We start from the raw sequence: 20,595 nt of genomic DNA, 5'->3' as shown, positions 1-20,595 counted from the left end.
TCGCGATGTTGTAGGGGAACGGCTCCACACAGGTCAGCGGCGCAGCTGCTGACACAGAGAGGAAGATGATCAATGCTGCGTGTGAGTAAGGAAAGGTGAGTATAAACGTTTATTTTTTTTCTGTGCCATAGGATACAGGCCATATAGCAGGATGGGGTATATAGCAGGACGAGGGCATATACCAGGATGGGGTATATTAGCAGCAGGATGGAGGTATATTATTAGCAGGATATGGGTATATACCAGGATATGGGTATTTATCAGGATGGGGCTATACCAGGATGAGGGACATATATACAAGGATGGGGATCATATACAAGGCATTTGGGGACTTTACCCCCATAAGTGTCAGCAGAAGATCCTCGCCCCATAACAGTGTGTCATTATCAAATTTTCTGCTTAAAATGTTATTTTCCTCCTCTAAAACCAGAGTACGTCTTATGGTCCGAAAAGTACGGTAGTTGTTGGATCTGGCGACTGGACCTAGGTCACACTGAAGCTTGCAATTATTATAAATTCTGCCCGTGTTACACTTGTTTGAAGCTGATGCTAGGGTCCATTGTATGTGAGGGGGGGGTTGGTTTAGGTTTTCTTTCTTTATCATGTGGATATAGATGCATGTTGCAGACCCAAATCCTCATTAATTACATCCTTACGGCTTTCCCTCCTGATCTCTGAATGGAAGAATGGCTACTTGTTTTTTTTTTTTTTTTTTTGATTTTTGCTGAGGGTTTCGCTGCGGTATGGGTTCCTTTAGTCCTGTCATACTGCTGTTTAATAACTAATCCACGTTACCTTCTTCCTACACAGTGCAGTGATGACGATGCTGAGGACGATGAGGCCATCGGCGTGACACAGGGGGACAAACTCCGTGTCTTGAAATGTAAGAGACAGACGAGGACGTCCTCCGCAGCTCCGCTATCGTAAGTAATACTTTATGAAGTCTTTGTGGTTTAGACTTTTGCCCTCTACTCGCTGATGGACAGGTCATAAGAGCGAAATAAACTCCTCATAACTCAGATTTATGGTGGTCACAGAGGGTAAATGTGTGAGGCACCGGATTCAGGTTGACTGCACCCAGAGCGTCCTAATAACGACTTAAAGTAAATCGTGAGCTGTGGTTTTCTCACTGCCACTGATTAGCAGTCAAAGCTTGGTAATGATGTTTAACACTAACATCAGCTGGAATTTCCTAAGTTCTGGGTTTGATTGTAAGACTAAAGCTTTATTTCTAGGCAGGTAACAAACTCATTGGTTATAGAGATGACCTAATTCGTTCCTGACATTAAAGGGGTTTTCCATGATCACAACACTAATGGCTTATCCCTAGAATAGGTTTACATCTGGTCAGCCGGTGATCCACAATCAGCTGTCTTAAAGGGGACAGAATCGCAATACTCTGCACATTGGGCAGGTAGGCAGACAAATGTAAGGATATAGCTCTTCCATTCATCTGCTGGTTGTCAGGATGTCTCGGCAATGTGATACTGAAGGCCCACCCAAAGTTCTAAAGCCTCATTCAGACATCTGTGTAAGGGTGAGTGTACACAGCGTTTCGGATGCAGCGTATTTTCACTGCTTACAAGACGCTAAAATGCAGCGCGGCTTCCCGAGCCACAGCATGTCACTATATATTCTTGCATAGACGCAAATGTTCTCAACGGGAGTTCACAGCAAAAATACACAGCGGCCAGAACGCTGATTATAGGCATGGGCGCCATGTTCTCCTGCAGAAAACACTAGTGTCTCCGCAAGAGCAATAATGCTGTGTCTAGAATGCAGCATCTCCTTATTGTGTGCACATACCCTTACCCTGTCTGTGTACATGCTGGCCACGGGTCTCCTGACCAGAACTTGACAGCTTCTTATATTCCTGTAAAGCTCTGGTCAGGAGACCACGCAGCCAGTCCATGCTTCAGTCATTACATAGACCGGAGAATGAGGCTTTATATAGTGATCCTGGCAATCTTTCCCCTGTACACTTTTCTGCATAAAGGTTCTAAATATTTATAAAAACATATCCACTTACAGATATTTCTTAAGTCATATGAAACTAAAAATCCAAGCTGACAAATTAAGGCCATGTCACACTAAGCAACATCGCTAGCAACATCGCTGCTGAGGAACGACTTTTGTGACGTAGCAGCGATGTTGCTGTGTGTGACATCCAGCAACAACCTGGCCCCTGCTGTGAGGTCGCCGGTTGTTGCTGAATGTCCTGGACCATTTTTTAGTTGTTGCTCTCCCGCTGTGAAGCACACATCGCTGTGTGTGACAGCGAGAGAGCAACAACTAAATGTGCAGGCAGCAGGAGCCGGCTTCTGCTGACGCTGGTAACCAATGTAAATATTGGGTAACCAAGAAGCCCTTTCCTTGGTTACCCGATATTTACCTTCGTTACCAGCGTCCGCCGCTCTCACGCGGCGAGTGCCGGCTCCCTGCACACATAGCCAGACTACACATCGGGTAATTAACCCGATGTGTACTCTGGCTAGGAGTGCAGGGAGCCAGCGCTAAGTGGTGTGCGCTGGTAACCAAGGTAAATATCGAGTTGGTTACCCGATATTTACCTTAGTTACCAAGCGCAGCATCGCTTCCACGCGTCGCTGCTGGCTGGGGGCTGGTCACTGGTTGCTGGTGAGATCTGCCTGTTTGACAGCTCACCAGCAACCCGTGTAGCGACGCTCCAGCGATCCCTGCCAGGTCAGGTTGCTGGTGGGATCGCTGGAACGTCGCTTAGTGTGACGGTACCTTTTAGAGTAAAACCTTGACATGGTAATTAGCATTTGCTGTGTACAAGTGATATTTTATCATTGAATCGCTGTTTGATTCGCTATTTATTGCATCTACACATTAAATGGCTTCTCTGAGAAATGGGATAAAATAAATTTAATACTTTTTTTAAATATGAAACATTTTTGTAAATGCCTTTTTAGTTGCAAAACAAAAAGGTATTCTTTATGTAGTTCAATCTGTCAGGATTTTAAAAACGGCAACTTCCATCTAGCAGTGTGCACCTGTCCTAGGACAGACTGCGTGAACAGGGAAACAGCCATACTCCCTGCACTGAAGCGGTTAGGCTGATTTTAGATGGATGTTCATTCTCACTCGATTAAGGAAGGTGTTTACCTTCTCCTTAGTCCTCTCCGCTCAGTTCCTGTCAGGTTGACTGAACAAAGGAGTTTGCATTCGCAATGCCTGACCAGACACTGCTTTGACCTGACACATACAGTATGTCTCAAGGAGATGTTGTTCAAGCAGCCCGTCCTACTGCAAGTCCTGTGTGCCCGGCTGCAAACTAATTTATGGTAGTTGCCATGTTTAGGATCCTGACTGCACGCACTAGATAAAGTGTACTTTTTTTCCTAAATGAAAGTATTTAGAAAAAAATATATATTTAAATGTGTATTTTATTTTATATATTTTCTTTTTCGCTCCTAATTGGGAGACCCAGACAATTGGGTGTATAGCTATTGCCTCCGGAGGCCACACAAAGTATTACACTTAAAAGTGTAAGGCCCCTCCCCTTCTGGCTATACACCCCCAGTGGGATCACTGGCTCACCAGTTTTGTGCTTTGTGCGAAGGAGGCAACACATCCACGCATAGCTCCACTTTTTAGTCAGCAGCAGCTGCTGACTATGTCGGATGGAAGAAAAGAGGGCCCATACTAAGGGCCCCCAGCATGCTCCCTTCTCACCCCACTGTATGTCGGAGGTGTTTGTAAGGTTGAGGTACCCATTGCGGGTACGGCGGCAGGAGCCCACATGCTGATTCCTTCCCCATCCCTTTTTACAGGGCTCTGGGTGAAGTGGGATTTACCGGTCTCCAGGCACTGAGACCGTGCTCCATCTACAGCCCCTGGAGAAGATGCTGGATGGAGCGGAGTACATCAGGGACATGGCCCTGCTTCCTCAAGGTACTCTGTGTCCCCGTGCATTTGGCGCTCACACCGCAGCATGCTGGGTGTTGTAGTGCGCCGGGGGACATCAGCGCTGCGGCGCCTGTGCCATGGCCTCATTCAGCTTCGCTGAAGCAGGCTCACTTATGGGAATTGGTCGCGCCGGCCGCTGGGACTGCGGCGCGGCTGGCACTTGTAGTGCGCCGGGGACTTCAGCGCGGCCTGCGCTTTTACGGCGGCCGCGCTGATAACTAGAGTCCCCGGCTTTTGCGGCCTGCTTCCGTTCGTTCCCGCCCCCAGACCTGCCAGTCAGGAGAGGGGCGGGACGCTGGCCACTTCTAGGAATCGGTCGCGCCGGCCGCTGGGACTGCGGCGCGGCTGGCACTTGTGGTGCGCCGGGGACTTCAGCGCGGCCCGCGCTTTTACGGCGGCCGCGCTGTTAACTCGAGTCCCCGGCTTCTGGGCCTAGTCTCCCTTCGTTACCACCCACAGCCCTGACAGTCAGGGTAGGGGCGTGACGCTGCATAGCACAGCAGCGCTGAGAGCTGGAGTATGTTTTGCATACTCCACCCCTCTCACTGTGTGCACTGTGAATCCGGATTCCCGCACTTTCTCAGGCACGCCCACGGCTTCCTTCTCTACAAGGACGCCGGCAGCCATTAGTGTCAGTTTCTGTACGATACAGAGACAAGTGTGGAAGACCCTGGCATTCTGATAGTCACACAATCGCTGCAACAGGCGTTAAGCAGCACCTGTGGTGCTAACCCCACTAGTGCAGAAGTGCACTTATAGATACGCTTGTACTATATATATTGCACTGTTTGGTCGCACGTTGTATATACCCTCCTGGATTATGCGGAGGAGTTATCAGCATATTCTCTGTGTAAAACAAAGGTGCAGAACCACATGTTTTTCTATGCAGCTGGTACAGCATGTACGGCTATACGGCCGGCAGGTTACATAGACTCCCATTGTATGCACTAATGGCCAGGGGATGAGGACGGTGTCTGCAGTATTTACTGACAGTTTTTCTGAGACTATGGCTATGATACTAGAAGCCTAGCAGTCCGGACATGTCTCTCACAATATGGGCACTGTTGAATCATTGATCCATGGCCCCCCTCAGTGTGAACAACTAACAGCTCCGGGAATGTCACACGCATCCCAGAGTCACGGCTCTGCACGGACGTCAGTCCCAGACAGCCTAAGCGGGCTCACTATGAGCGGCCTCGGTTTCATCAGGGTCCTACCAGAGGACTCTCTGTGTAATGAGGCGGAAGTAGCGGCTCAGGATTCTGATCCTGAGACCGCTCTCAATCTGGATACACCTGATCGTGACGCCATAGTAAATAATCTTATAGCGTCCATCTATAGAATGTTGGTTATTTCTCACAGCTCCTCCAGTGGAGGAGTCAGCTTCACGTATTTTTCTGGACCACTCTGCCTTCAGAGAGGCAGTCCAGGAACACCACGCTTATCCAGATATGCGCTTCTCCAAACGGCTTAGGATACACGTTATCCCTGTCCCCTGACTTGGTCAAGGACTGGACCCAGTGTCCCAAGCGGCATCCTCCAATCTCCAGGCTTGTAGCTAGATCCATAGTTGCAGTGGGAGATGGAGCTGCACTCAAAGATGCCACTGACAGACAGATGGATCTCTGGTCGAAATCCATCTATGAGGCTGTCGGCGCACCGTTGGCTCCGGCATTCTCTCCCTTGGGGCACTCCAAGCTATTTCAGCTTGTCTTACACAGATTGACACGGTTACACGTACATCTGTGCCGCAGGTGGCATCCTTAACCTCTCAAATGTCTGCATTTGTTTCTTACGCGATTCAGGTTGCCCTGGACTCTGCGAACCGTGCGGCGGTAGCCTCCGCTACTCCGTGTTTTTAAGCAGAGCCTGGTCTGCTCGTTAAGTGAATGGAAGGCAGATTCTGCTTCCAAAAAAGGTTGCTTAACCAGTTGCCTTTTTCTGCTGACCGACTGTTTGGTGAGCGTTGGATGTAACCATTAAACAGTCCAGGGGTAAGGATTCATCCTTTCCTCAGCCCGGACACAACAAACCCCAACAGAGCAAGAGGCAGTCGGGGTTTCGGTCTTTTCGAGGCTCGGGCAGGTCCCATTTTTCCTCGTCCAATGTGGACTCAAAAGGATCAGAGGAGCTCAGATTCTTAGCGGGCTCAGTCACGCCCAAAAAAGCGACAGTCTGAAAACCCGCTTCCAAGGCGGCTTCCTCATGACTTGCGGCCTCGGTCGGTAGCAGGCTCTCCCGCCTTGGCGATATTTAGCTGCCATAGGTCAATGACCATTGGGTGTGAGACATTCTGTCTCACGGGTACAGGATAGAGCTCACTTCTCGTCCTCCAACTCGATTCTTCAGAATTTCTCCACCTCCCGGCCGAGCCGCTGCTCTTCTGCAAACAGGGTGCACTCTATAGGCAGAAAGAGTGATGACCCCCGTTCCTCTTCAGGAACAAGGTCACGGTTTTTACCCCAAATTCTTTGTGGTACCTATAACAACGGGCCGTTCCGTCCCGTTCTGGATCTAAAACTGCTCAGCAAGCTCGTGGACACCAGGCGGTTCCGGATGGAATCCCTCCGCCATGTCATCGCCTCAAGGTCCCAAGGATATTTCCTAGCATCATTAGGCATCAAGGATGCTTATCCACACGTGCCGATTGATCCAGAGCACTAGCGTTTCTACGCTTCGTTATAGGAGACGAACACCTTCTGTTCGTAGCTCTACCTTCCGGCTAGCGACAGTCCCACTGGTCTTCGCCAAGGTCAGGGCAGCAGTAGTCACAGTCCTGCACTCTCAGGGTCACTCTGTGATCCCGTATTTAGACGATCTACTTGTCAAGGCACTCTCTTAGGAAACATGCCAACACTGCCCGAACGTTGCGCTGGAGACTCTCTAGAGTTTTGGGTGGATCATCAACTTTTTAAAGTCAGATCCGACCCCGACCCTATCGATAACATATCTAGGCATAGAGTTTCATACTCTCTCAGCGATAGTGAAGCTTCCGCTAGACAAACAGCATTCACTACGGGCTGCAAGCTCTTCTTTAAGAACCAGTCGCACACATTGAGACGCCTCATGCACTTCCTACGTAAGATGGTAGCAATGGAGGCAGTTCCTTTCGCGCAGTTTTACTGCGTCCACTACAATGGGACATTCTCCGCCAATGGGACGAGGAGTCGACGTCCCTCAACAGAGTCGTCTTTCTTTCTCAGGCGGCCAAGGAATCTCTACGGTGGTGGCTTCTTCCCACCTCTTGGTCAAAAAGAAGGTCCTTCCTATCCCCATCCTGGGCGATAGTTACGACAGACGCGAGTCTATCAGGGTGGGGAGCAGTTTTTCTCCACCACAGCGCTCAGGGTACGTGGACTCAGCAAGAGTCCACCCTTCAGATCAATGTTCTTGAACACAGAGCAGTGTATCTTGCCCTACAAACCTTCCAACAGCAGCTGGAAAGCAAGCATATCCGACTTCAGTCGGACAGCTCCACAGCGGTGGCATACATCAACCACCAAGGAAGAACGCGCAACCGGCAAGCCTTCCAGGAAGTCCGGCAGGTTCTGATGTGGGTGGAAGACACGGCATCCACCATATCCACAGTTCACATCCCAGGTGTGGAAAACTAGGAAGCTGACTTCCTAAGTCGCTGGGGTGTGGCCGAAAGAGTATGGTCTCCTCACCCGGACGGGTTTCAGGACATCTGGCGCCGCTGACAGAGGCCGGACGTCGATCTAATGGCGTCACGGCACAACAACAATGTGCCAGCTTCATGGCACGGTTTCACAATCATCGAGCTCTGGCGGCAGACGCCTTAGTTCAGCATTGGTCGCAGTTCCAGCTACCTTAGGTGCCACCTCTGGCATTGTTGCCCAGAGTGCTGCGCTAGATCAAGACCGACTGCGGCCGCGCCATCCTCGTCGCTACAGATTGGCCGAGGATGTTGTGGTACTCGGTTCTGTGGTGCCTCACGGTAGGCTAACCGGGGGCACTACCAGACCAATCAGACTGGCTGTCTCAAGGGCCATTCTTCCATTTGAATTCTACGGCCCTCAACCGGATGGTGTGGCATTGAGTCCTGGAACCTAGTGTCGTCAGGATTACCTCAGGACGTGGTTGCCACCATGAGACAGGCTAGCATACCAACGTCCGCCAAGATTGACCACAGGACGTGGAAGATATTCTTATCTCGGTGCTCGGCGCAGGGTGTTTCTCCCTGGCCGGTTGCATCGTCTGTTTCCTTCCTTCCTGCAATCTAGGTGGGAAAATGGGTTGTCGCTCAGTTCCCTTTAGGGACAAGTCTCAGCGCTATCTGTATTTTTTCAGAAACGACGACTTCCTCAGGTACGCACGTTCCTACGGGGAGTTTGTCTTCTCAGCACTCCGTACAAGCGGCCGTTAGAGCCCTGAGATCTGAACAAGGTTCTAATTGCTCTCCAGATGCCGCCTTTCGAGCCTTTGAAGGATGTCTCCCTTCCCGCTTTTCACGGGAAGTGGCCTTCTAGTAACGGTCTCGTCTCTTAATTGAGTTTCCGAGCTAGCAACGCTCTCATACAAACTCCCTTCCTGGTCCTTCACCAGGACAGGGTAGTTCTGCGTCCGGTTCCGGAATTTCTCCCTAAGGTGGTATCCCACTTTCATATCAATCAGGATATCACCTCACCTTCTTTGTGTCCTCGTCCAGTCCATCAATTTCAGAAGGATTTGCATCTGTTGGTTCTGGTGAGAGCACTCAGGTTCTACTTCCCGCATGGCGCTCCTGCGCCACCCGGATGCACTCTTTGTCCTTGTCGCTGGTCGGCGTAAACAGTCGCAAGCTTCCAAATCCACCCTGGCTCGGGGGATCGAGGAACCAATTCTTGAAACCTACAGTTCTACTGGGCTTCTGGTTCTCTCAAGGCTGAAGGCCCATTCTACCAGAGCCGTGGGTGCATCCTGGACATTACGGCACCAGGCTACGGCTCAGCAGGTGTGTCAGGCACCTACCTGATTGGGTCTGCATACTTTTACCAAGCATTTTCAGGTGCATACCTACGCTTCGGCAGACGCCAGCCTAGGTAGATAAGTCCTTCAGGCGGCAATTGCCCACCTGTAGGAAAGGGCTGTTTGACGGCCCTATCACGAGGTATTCTTTTACCCACCCAGGGACTGCTTTTGGACGTCCCAATTGTCTGGGTCTCCCAATTAGGAGCGAAAAAGAAGAAGGGAATTTTGTTTACTTACCGTAAATTCCTTTTCTTCTAGCTCCAATTGGGAGACCCAGCACCCGCCCTGTTTTCTCGGGGTTTTTCTGTTTTTTCGGGTACACATGTTGTTCATGTGGTATGGTTCAGTTCTCCGATGTTTCCTCGGATTGATTTGGTCTTTAAACCAGTTATTGGCTTTCCTCCTTCTTGCTTTGGCACTAAAACTGGTGAGCCAGTGATCCCACTGGGGGTGTATAGCCAGAAGGGGAGGGGCCTTACACTTTTAAGTGTAATACTTTGTGTGGCCTCCGGAGGCAATAGCTATACACCCAATTGTCTGGGTCTCCCAATTGGAGCTAGAAGAAAAGGAATTTACGGTAAGTAAACAAAATTCCCTTCTTATAACCATTCTCAGGGAAGCATTAAGGGATGTATTAATGTACCCCTGGGCTGAAAAATAAAAGATGGCGCACAGTTGTTAATCCTCACAATCCCCACTTAATGCCCATCAGACAGGATTGTATTCCATTGGAAAGATACCTTGTAATCTTAAATATTAAAGAGACCCTGCCACTGAAATGTCCTCCAAGACTAGTAATGCAGGGCCACGTAGCTTGCCAAATCATGCTAATCAGTTGTCGAATGCTGTGGAGATGACACTACATACCTGTAAAGTCAGTCCCCGAATGTTTGTGTTAATGGCATCTTGGTGTCCCCTGTTATCCTTGCTTTGACAGTTGGACCTCTTGCATAATCGACAGCCTTGTTCACGGCTAAGCCCCCACAAAAATCCCATGCCTGCATGTTCACTACTTCCTTTTCCCATGAGCACAACCCTCCTCACTGGCGTCACTACTATACTGCGCATGTGCCGGGAGAGCATGAAGGCATCACTTGTCATCACTCAAGCGTCTGCTGTTGACCGCTAACATTCTGGATCGCCTTCTGTGTTTCCGCTCAACCTTGGTACAAGCCCAGTTCAACCATGAAGTTGGCGATTATCAGGATTGCGCGCATGCACTTGATAGATCAATCGTACAGATGCTAGATTTGTGATGGGAATTCGGAGCTCTTTGGGTCGCAATGTTATCAATCATCTGACAGGAGGAAGGGTTACATGATGATGTAGTGAGCTGCCTGTGTGACATTATCAGCGTGATTTTGATATCCGATGGGAATATTTAATTAATGTATTTTAGGGGGTCTAGAAATAAAATAAAATATATAAATGCTATACTTTGGGCAAAAGATGGCACTGAACTTTAATTTTATGGGGGTACAGTAACGTGACAGGTTACCTTTTAAGGGGTCTTTCCACCAGCAAAGTTAATTTTAGTCAATAGATCTAGGAATAATAGGTACCACAAAAAAATGTATGATCAGACCATGTCCCTGTACGGTCAGACACAGCCATTACACAGTACACCGCAGAGATACATATCAGATTATCTCAGCACAGGAACTTTTTTTATAACACATCCAATTGTGGAACATATTATTATTCCAAGATCTATTGAGAAAAATGAACTTTAAAATTAACTTTGATTGTGGGAAAACCCCTTTAAGTGACACTTTAACCTCACGAACATCGGTTAGCAAAGCCATAAAACACAATATAGGGCAGTTCAATATAATTCAGTATGGTGGCTCAGTGGTTAGCACTGTTGCTGTGCAGCACTGGGGTCCTAGGTTAAAATCCCACCAAAGACAACATCTGCAAGGAGATTGTATGTATGTTTTCTCCATGTTTGTGTCTGTTTCCTGAAACACTCCATTGACCTACTGATGGGAAATGTATATTGTGAGCCCCAATGGGGACAGTGATGAGGTCTGTAAAGTGCTGTGGAATTAATCGTACTATATAAGTGAGTAAAATAAATAAACATGGCAGATGTCCCCCCAACAATTTGTTTTCCACGATTTTCATGTTTATATTTTGAGTATTTCTAACTATGTTCTAAGTTCTTGCCGCTTAGAGGTTGTCCCTTGGATAAAGAACATTTAATCAATAGATCTTAAAATAATGCATTGAACAAAAATATAAACACAACACTTTTTAGGGGTTTTTTTTCCCATTTTTCATGAGCTGAATTCAAATATCTATGACATTTTCTATATACAGAAACGTCCTTTTTCTGAGCGCTTCTCCTTTTTCCGAGATTATCCATCCATCTCATAGAGGTGACATATCAAGATGCTGGTTAGGCAGGTAAAGTTATGGACAGCGCACACAGGCGCATTTTATTGGTGCCATTTTGAATGCACAGAGATACCGTGACGAGATCCTGAGGCCCCTTGTCGTGTCATTTATCCACGTGCATCACTTATTTTGCTGCGTGGTAAAGCTTGTCCGCATGTTGCAAGGATCTGTACACGTTCCCGGAAGCTGAAAACATCCCAGTTCTTTCATGGGTAGCATACTCACCAGACATGTCAACTGTGCTGAGGCAATCTTATATTTAGGCTCTGTAATGGCCGATCTTACAATGAGGAAAGAAAGGAGATTGTACAGAAAGTCAGAATGGGATCACAACTGTTTTTTGTTTTGTTTTGGGTTTCTTTCTGTGGGGTAAAACATTTCCCTGTTTTTAGCTGTGGTTTTATTTATTTTATTTATTTTTAAAAAAAATGTCTTCGTTTATCTCACAGAAAGAATCCACTGCGATCCTGTCTTGTCTCTATACTGTTTTGCATCCTCTCCTGCCCTGGAGATGTTGTATGCTCCTGCACGGTCCAACACAGCCATATCAAGGGCACATTTATAAGATTATCTCCGCACAGAAACATTTTAATTTTACAACGCCAATTGTGAAAATTATTATTATTCCAGGATCTATTGATTTAAAACGTGCTTTGCTTAAGGAACAACCCCTTTTAAGTTATTTGTTATACAGAGCAATACTTGGTCTGGAAGCTTGCAGTACATCTCTGTACAGGTATACGAGTGGCTGCTGATAAGTCTTTGGCTTTACCCAGAAACAAAAGATAGGAAGATGAAACTTTTTACATTTATTCCACATACTCTCCACTGATGTCAGCACACTACTTACATCAGTATTCCAAGTTCTGTAAGCCTAGCAACAAGAAGGATTTTGGTTGTGCCTCAAGCCAGGCATCCATAGCAGCCATGGCATCAGAAATGGCGTGAAATTTGGTACCCTTGAGGTGTTTCTTTAGGTTTGGAAACAGATGATAGTTAGAGGGAGCTAGATATGGGGAATAAGGTGGGTAGTCAACCAGCTGGAAGCACGGCCCTGCCAGTTTTGCCGTGGTCGCTTGTTCAGTGTGAGCGGAGGCGTTGTCTTGCAGGAACAAGATTCCTTTGAACAGCTTGCCGTGCCTTTTGGCCTTCCGAGCTGCCTTCAATTCGTCCAAAAGTTCAGTGTAATACCTTGCTTTGATGGTGGAATCCTTTTGAAGGTAGTCCACTAGCAGCACACTCTTCTTATCCGAGAACACAGATGCCATCACCTTAGTGGCTGATTTTTGCACCCTGAACTTCTTTGGATGAGGAGAACCACTGTGCCCCCACTCTGTTGACTGCTCCTTGTTTTCAGGGTTACACAAATCAATCCAGGTCTCATCCATAGTGACCAGTCGATCCAGGAAATGCTGACAAATGGACCGGGAAGTTTTCACTCACATGCTTCCCTGATCTGTTGTCAGACATTTGGGGACCCACTTTCCTCATGTCCAAATGTTCATGGATAATGAAAGAAACACGTTCACAGGAAATCTCCATGATGTCGGCTATTGCTTTAGCTGAAATTCGTCGATTCTCCAGTATGATGATGTGGACAGCATCGACAATCTCCAGAACAACAACCACTCTGTCGTCTAGAACATTCCTCATCATTGGTGCTGAATTTGGCAACCCAGTTCTTAACTGTGGAATATGAAGGGCTTTGACTGTGACATTATCATCATGAATATCCTTTGTGAACTTTCCTTGCAGAAACAAGAATTTTATCACTCTTCTGCTCTCAGTTGCTGTGAATATCGCATTAGACCCCACCATTTTGATTTCCTGTGTGCGTAGGACACTGTTGCCATAAACAACAAACACAAAATTTTGAACACATATATATTAGACACACAAGGTTTTCATGTCATGTAGCATTTCGTTACCATAGAAACAAATCACTAGGCTAAAAACGTATCAGCAGCCTCTCGTACATCTTGAGTTAGAATTGGTTTTAATCTTTTCTGCTTACTTTTTTTTTATGGGCAGAATAACACAGCGCTACAATATTATAGCCTCTAGGGCCAATAAAAACTTGATCTTGCAGAACCGCAAAGCCCAGTATGAACAGGGTCTTACACCTGCTTTACACCTTACGATCCAGCATACGATCTCGTATGCGATCGTAACCGCCCCCATCGTATGTGCGGCACGTTCAATTTGTTGAATGTGCCGCACATACGAGTAATTCCCCGTCACACGTACTTACCCGTCCATACGACCTCGATGTGGGCGGCGAACGTCCACTTCCTGGAGTGGGAGGGACGTTCGGCGTCACAGCGACGTCACGCGGCAGCCGGCCAATAGAAGCGGAGGGGTGGAGCTGAGCGGGACGTAAACATCCCGCCCACCTCCTTCTTTCCGCATTGCCGGCGGGAGCCGCAGGACGCAGGTAAGATCTGTTCATCGTTCCCGGGGTGTCATACACTGCAATGTGTGCTACCCCGGGTACGATGAACAACCTGACGTTCAATTCATGAGGAATGAACGACGTGCGTGCGATGAACGTTTTACCGTTCAATCGCACGTAGCTGTTACACACTGCAATGTACATTACGATGCCGGATGTGCGTCACTTACGACGTGACCCCGCCGACACATTGTAAGATATATTGCAACGTGTAAAGCGGGCTTAAGTGTTGTCACCATAAGGTTCACCATTATACCATTATGTGGATACGGCTTGGTGTCTTGCACAGCTTTGCTGTAGGAAATTTCCTTCCGAGTTTAGATGTAATGGGAATGGGCCAGAAACAGATCCACACAATATAATGGAGCAATCATGTTAGGTTCCAGTACTGGTTTTGCTGTAATATTGTGAAGGAGCCGCATGAATCTGGTGATAGCACTATAGATATGTCTGTTACTTATGTTTATTTGCTGGCGTTTCTTATCTAAGAAAGCATTGCTCCATTCCTCTGTTATTCCTCCGGTGGTAGGGTTATGCCATTGCTGATTTACTTTTCACAGTTGTACGATTGCATTTCTGTATTCCCCTGAGCATGGTGAAGGCGAATTCTGCATGGAGCCCATGATCCGTGGTATGATGCTGCCTGTGGGCTGTAGCCTGCCAAGCCCTGGCTCTCCATTTGCCTTTTTTGTTCATCTTCTCCCCTTCTTTTAGATGGGCCCTAGCTATGCTGTTCTCTACATTGTGTGCCCTTGTCACCTGGTGGATTGTATGTGACTCCCCTCTACCCTTCGTGCTAATCTGTCTAGATGGCTTAAGAGCATAATAGCCTTCAGGACCATGGCTCTTGGCCACTGTAAGTGTCATCACGTTCTGTGTTTTTATGTGGGAGTGCATGGGCCATGTCTGCTTTTTCTCTCTGGTTTGCCATGTTCTGGAAGCTTATAGTTCATCAAAATGTTTCTGTTGTAATTAACTTAAATTATAATAATACATCTGCTTTTTTTTTTTTCCATCTTCCTTTTACATTTTAGGTCTAAATTCTAATAATGCTATTGGTTAAACTGTAGTGCTACGCTATATGCCCCTGTATGACATGACTATGCTTCCTTGTTTCTTGTCTGAAATGTCTAGCTAAAGTATGGATGTAGACCTCAGGTATATATGACTATAGCTCCAAATATAGCTTATAAAGCCCAGAAAATCGTATTCCAATCTAATAAAGTGATGATCCTCCCACTTTTCTTATACATGCCGGGAATGCAGCTTCATTAGCTGTGCAGTGATCCACTGGATGATAACATTTATGTGGGCGTCACACGAGACGATATATCATGCGAAAGGAAGGAGATGGGCAGGATGTTACGTCCCGCTCATCACCGCCCCTCCGCTTCTATTGGCCGGCCGCTGTGTAATGCCGAGCGTCCCACCCCCTTCAGGAAGTGGATGTTCGCCGCCCACAGCGACGTCGCTCAGGAGGTAAGTGCGTGTGATGGGGGTTTAATGACTTTGTGCGCCACGGGCGCACAAACGATGGGGGCGGGTACAATAGCTTGTGCGATCGCACGATAGATCGTATCGTGTGATGCCCGCATTAGTCTCCCTCATTAAAGCACTCCCATGAAATTCTTATTTTCCATTAAACCTGGGTATATTTTATATAGTGCAGTTTGTGTTAATATTCTCACCTATTGCGGTCTTCTCCAGTATTGAGCGTCGTTCTAGTCCTTTTCTCAGTGACCGTTCCTCAGAGTATCTGGCCCTCTCTAGGCGTGAGCTGGAAGTCTCACACAGTGTAACCCTATGGAGCCTTGTTCTAAGTCTATAGGCTTACATTATAAAAGTCACTAAGGCTATGTGCCCACAGACAACGTAGCCTCGGATTTTGCAGTGGAAAACCTGCGTATTTATCTGGATTTTCTAGATAATCCGCAGTTTCTAGCAAGTACAGACACTCCCCATGTTACCCTATGAGATTTGGGGAGTGCTATATCAATGCTGCGGCATGTGCGGCTGCAGAAAATGCTGCGGATTTCCCGCAGCCGCACGTAACTGCATGTCAATTATTCTTGCAGAAATGTCTGTGGAATTCCCGCTCCTCCACTATGGAGATACAGGGCAGGAATTCTGCACGAAATCGACAGTTTCCGCAGGTTTACCGCAACAACTCAGCAGAAATACCGCAGCAATGGATAGCTGCGTATTTCGGGGAGCAGCTGCGGTAAACCTGCGGACAGACCTGCAGCAAAGTCCGCGGTTACGTTGTCCCGTGGGCACATAGCCTTATAGGTAATGCAGAGCATGGTGTGACCCAGAGACTCTGAAGAGCTGTGAGTTCACTGAGAAGAGGTGCGGATCCAATAGAAGGTAGCTGTAGGAGAGTATATTTCATATATACATACAGAATATCACAAAAGTAAGCAAACCCCTCACATTTCATTTTTTTTTTTTTTTTTTTAAGTGAAAATTTCCAAATTGTGCCCAAAGTGTCAATATTTTGTGTGGCCACCATTATTTTTAAGCACTTCTTTAACTCGTGGGCATGGCGTTCACTAGAACTTCACAGGAACCACTGGAATCCACTTCTACTCTGCCATGACGACATTACGGAGCTAGTGGATGTTAGAGACTTTGCACTCCTCCTTGTGTTTAAGGTTGCCCCACAAATGCTCAGTGTGGTTTAAGTCAAGCACTGTTACCCTTTTTAGTTTCTTTAGCAAGACAGTAGTCGTGTTAGAGGTGTGTTTGGGTCATTATCATGTTCGAATACTGCTTTATCGCCCAGTTTCCGAAGTGTGGGGATCATGCTCTGCTTCAGTATATCACAGTACATGTTTGCATTGATTGTTGAGAAAAACTAACTGTAGCTTCCCACAGCCAGCAGCACTTTTGCAGCCCCAAAGCATGACCCTTCCACCACCATGTTTAACTGTAGGCAAGACACACTTGTCTTTGTACTCCTCACCTGGTTGCCACCACACACGTTTGACACCATTTTAACCAAATAAGTTTATTTTGGTCTCATTAGACCACAGGACATGGTTACAGTAATGCATGGCTTTAGTCTGCTTGTCGTCCACAAACTGTGTGCTGGCTTTCTTGTGCATCATATTAAGGAGGCCTCCTTCTTGGATGAAAGTCATGCAGAATTGTTTGATGCAGTGTGTGGTGTAAGCTCTGAGCACTGACAGTCTGACACCCCCCCAGTCCTTTAACCTCTGCAGCAATGCTGGCAGCAGTCGTATGTCTATTTTGAAAAGACAACATTTGAATATGATGCTGAGCATGTGCACGCAACGTCTTTAGTCGACCATGGCGAGGCCTGTTCTGAGGCAAACCTGTGTTGTTAAACTGCTGTATGGTTTTAGCCAGTTTCAGGGTGTTGACAGTCATCTTATAGCCTAGGCCATCTTTATGTACAGCAACAATTCTTTTTTCAGATCCTCGGTGAATTCTTTGCCATGAGGTGCCATGTTGAACTTCCAGTGACCAGTATGAGAGAATGTATGAGCGACAATACTAAATTTACCACACCTGCTCCCCATTCACACCTGAGACCTTGTAACACCGAGTCACATTACATCGGGGAGGAAAAATGGATAATTGGGGACAATTTGGTCATTTTCACTTAGGGGTGTACACTGACTACACTGTATCAAAATGTCACATCTTCAGTGTTGTCCCATGAATAGATTTATTAAAATATTTAAAAAAAATGTGATGGCTGTACTCGCTTTTGTGACATAGTTTATACACAGATGTAATGAAAAAATAACTTCATAGTAGAGATTCTTAAAAGGGTTTCAGAGCAAACCGTTGCTTTCTTTAAAGGGAAATGTAGTTTGAGCTGGGCAAGGTAATAGGTGAATGGCTGACTATCCGTCTACTCCCCAAACAGCTCTGCTGGAAAGAAAGTTGGAGCTGGTACAATTCTACCAACTTCACCCAAAATGATCTTCGAACACCACAGCCCTGCATAAAATATCAGACTTTCAGGATCTGTAAAACCAGCCACTGGGCTGACATCAGGGCCAAGGGTAAGAGGTAGATTAGGCAAGTGCTTTGGAAGCCATCAAGTACTGTATTTTTCGGACCATAAGACGCACCCTGGTTTTAGAGGAGGAAAATAAAATTTTAAGCAAAAAAATGTGGTCATGACACACTGTTATGGGGCGAGAATCTGCTGCTGACACTGTTATGAGGGTAATGTCCACAAATTCTCTACTAAGGTATCTAATCCTGGTAATGATCGTCCTGCCTTGTATATGATCCCCATCCTTGTATATATGTCCCCCATCCTGCTCATAATATACCTCCATCCTGGTATATGCTCTCATCCTGCTATATACCCCATCCTGCCATATGGCCTGTATATTATGGCACAGAAAAAAATAAATGTTTATACTCGCCTTTTCCCTGCAGCATCGCGATGTCCTCCTGTCTGCCGGCTCGCTGATGTGTGTGGAGAGCGGTGCGCACAGGCATGACGTCATCGCTGTGCTCACCGCTCTCTACACAGATAAGCAGGGCGGCAGACAGGAGGATATCTCTATGTTGCAGCGAACGGTAGCCGGTGAGTATACTTATTCACTGTGCCCCGTGCTGCTGCTGATGATGATGATGATGCTGATGCTGATGCGCGGCGGGCAGTGAATATAGCAGCACATGATCACTCCAGGCTGTAGTTGCCAGGGGTGATCAAGCGGGCTGGCTGTTTACTATGCACACATCCTTTGCCCATCATCCCGCCCACCTTTCAGCGCTGAGGGGTGATGGGTGTGCATATGAAATGAGCGGGCCCATGTGGTCACGGCAGGCTGCTACAGCTTCCTCATGCCGCCAATGACCTGCTCCACCGAAGCACCCTCATTCCCCGCAGCCCTACATTCAGACTATGAGACACCCCCCCACACTTTTTCCCAACATTTGGGGGGGAAAAAAAAAGTGTCTTATAGTTCGAAAAATACGGTACTTGTCGTATACAATTTTTCCACTACGTGTCTATTTAAATGTTCTCAGCCTTGAATCTGAACAGTGTCATTCTTGTGCTGATGTCTACACTATAGGAAGCGCCCATTGTTGGTAAAAAAAAAAATTGCCAACGCTAGACCTGGGACGGTGAGTGGGCAATCCTTTCTCAATCACTATATTCCCTCTACTCATCACTGGCACCATTCCAGCCATGTATGTGTGAGGACTCAACCTGGCTGCTAATTTTTGCCCCTTTCACTTCACTTCATTGGACATATGTGACATCCATAGATGGTCGCAGCAGTTATTGCTTTTTCCAGATGTCTGTTTTGTGTGAAGGAAAGGAGAACTAAGTGGTCCATTAGCGGCCGCTGACTGGCTATAGGGCTTGCAATGGCTTTGTCCCGAGAGCACCAGCACCGAGATTACTTGGATGGCACCAGAAGTGAGTATAGGGTCTGTTTTTTGTTTATTTGCTTTACATGAGGCAATGTAGTAATTGAGAAAGGGCTGTCCAAGTAGTGGATAAGCCCTTTAAAGAAGTTGTCTAGTTACCAAAACTGATTTTTTTTTTTTTTCTGATAAATCTTGCTAATATGTGCCCCTCAACACATCTATTATGTATTTCCAGCAAAATTACCTTTTATTGTGCACTAGCACGGTGTCTAGCTTATCTAACACACCCATTGTGTCTAATACACCCACTCTGCTCCCACCCAAACCCTCCTCCCTGCCTCTTCCCAGTTGATGCCCAGAGAGAAATCACAGATACAGCAGCTCTGCACAGCCAGGGGAAGAAAGTGTGTGTGTGTGCGTATATACAGTGTGTGTGTATAGTGTGAGTGTGTGTGTGCCAACCTTGTGAAAACATACAGAGAATGTTTGACCTCTGTCATTGCCAACAAAGGATAAATAACAGAATATTGAGATGAACTTTTGTTCTTGACCAAATACTTATTTTCCACCATAATTTGCAAAAAAAAATCTTTCGAAATCAGACAAGGTGATTTTCTGGATTTCTTTTCTCATTTTATCTCTCTTAGTTGTGGTCTTACCTATGATGTCAGTTACAGGCCTCTCTCATCTTTATAAGAACTTGCACAATTGGTGGCTGACTAAATACTTTTTTTGCCCACTGTAAATGTTTTTTACAGCCCATGGTTGTTATTAATGTGTTTGTTTGGTAATGGAGAAAACAAGTCCATATTCTATTAGAATGAGCAATCCTATTCTGATCTGCCCTATAAAGGAGAACCCCAAATAATTGTCATTTTCAGTGATCAGTACCAAAGGAAATAAATTATTCATGTTCTATTGGATAGGCTATATGCTAGGGACAAATGTGAACCTCAGCGCCACAAGAAAACCTCATGGCTAATGTTGCCTTTGTATTGGCTCTGTACATTAGATGACCACCAGCTATGAGGCCACCAGACCAGTTCCATTTAGTACTGTGCCATGTGATGTTACTGTTTGGTGACTACATACCAATGTGCGGATTTAATGCAGACTCCATCAATCTATCTTGTTTTGAACTCTTTCCAGAGTAATTCTGCAGTCCAGTGTGCAGAATCCCAGGTCAGATTTATCTGAGAGTTCATGCATTACAAAAAGGACAACCAGGTCTTCTACAGGAGGCAGCACGTTGAGAGGGTAAGCTTGTACCTCCATACCCTGTATACAGAGTTTGTTATAATGAAGACTTTTTATTGCGGAGACCTGGTTCTGGAGCTGGATATAGTCATGAAGTTAGTTGTCATTCACATATGTTTTTCTTTGTCAGAGAAAATAAGTTTGACCAGTTGATGATTTGCTTATGATGCCTGCGAGTCCTGATTCCCACACCCCTACTTTTGCGTGTGGGTGGG

General features: G+C 46.6%; 1 protein-coding gene across 7 annotated transcripts in view; it reads left to right on the top strand.

The window, feature by feature from the left end:
* CDC14B (cell division cycle 14B) overlaps positions 1 to 20,595 on the top strand; it is a 133,535-nt gene that overhangs the window by 94,815 nt on the left and 18,125 nt on the right. For 6 of the 7 annotated variants that reach the window (XM_075318727.1, XM_075318713.1, XM_075318751.1 and 3 more), the window contains exons 12-13: positions 811 to 923; positions 20,273 to 20,380. In XM_075318727.1, coding sequence (XP_075174842.1) covers positions 811 to 923; positions 20,273 to 20,380 — 221 coding nt within the window. The remainder of the gene's footprint in view (positions 1 to 810; positions 924 to 20,272; positions 20,381 to 20,595) is intronic. The other variant, XM_075318735.1, reaches the window with a different exon arrangement.

The sequence above is a fragment of the Anomaloglossus baeobatrachus genome, chromosome 1 (genome assembly GCF_048569485.1).
Source record: "Anomaloglossus baeobatrachus isolate aAnoBae1 chromosome 1, aAnoBae1.hap1, whole genome shotgun sequence".
In the NCBI taxonomy this organism is placed as follows: domain Eukaryota; kingdom Metazoa; phylum Chordata; class Amphibia; order Anura; family Aromobatidae; genus Anomaloglossus; species Anomaloglossus baeobatrachus.
This window is presented reverse-complemented; position numbering and strand designations above follow the sequence as displayed.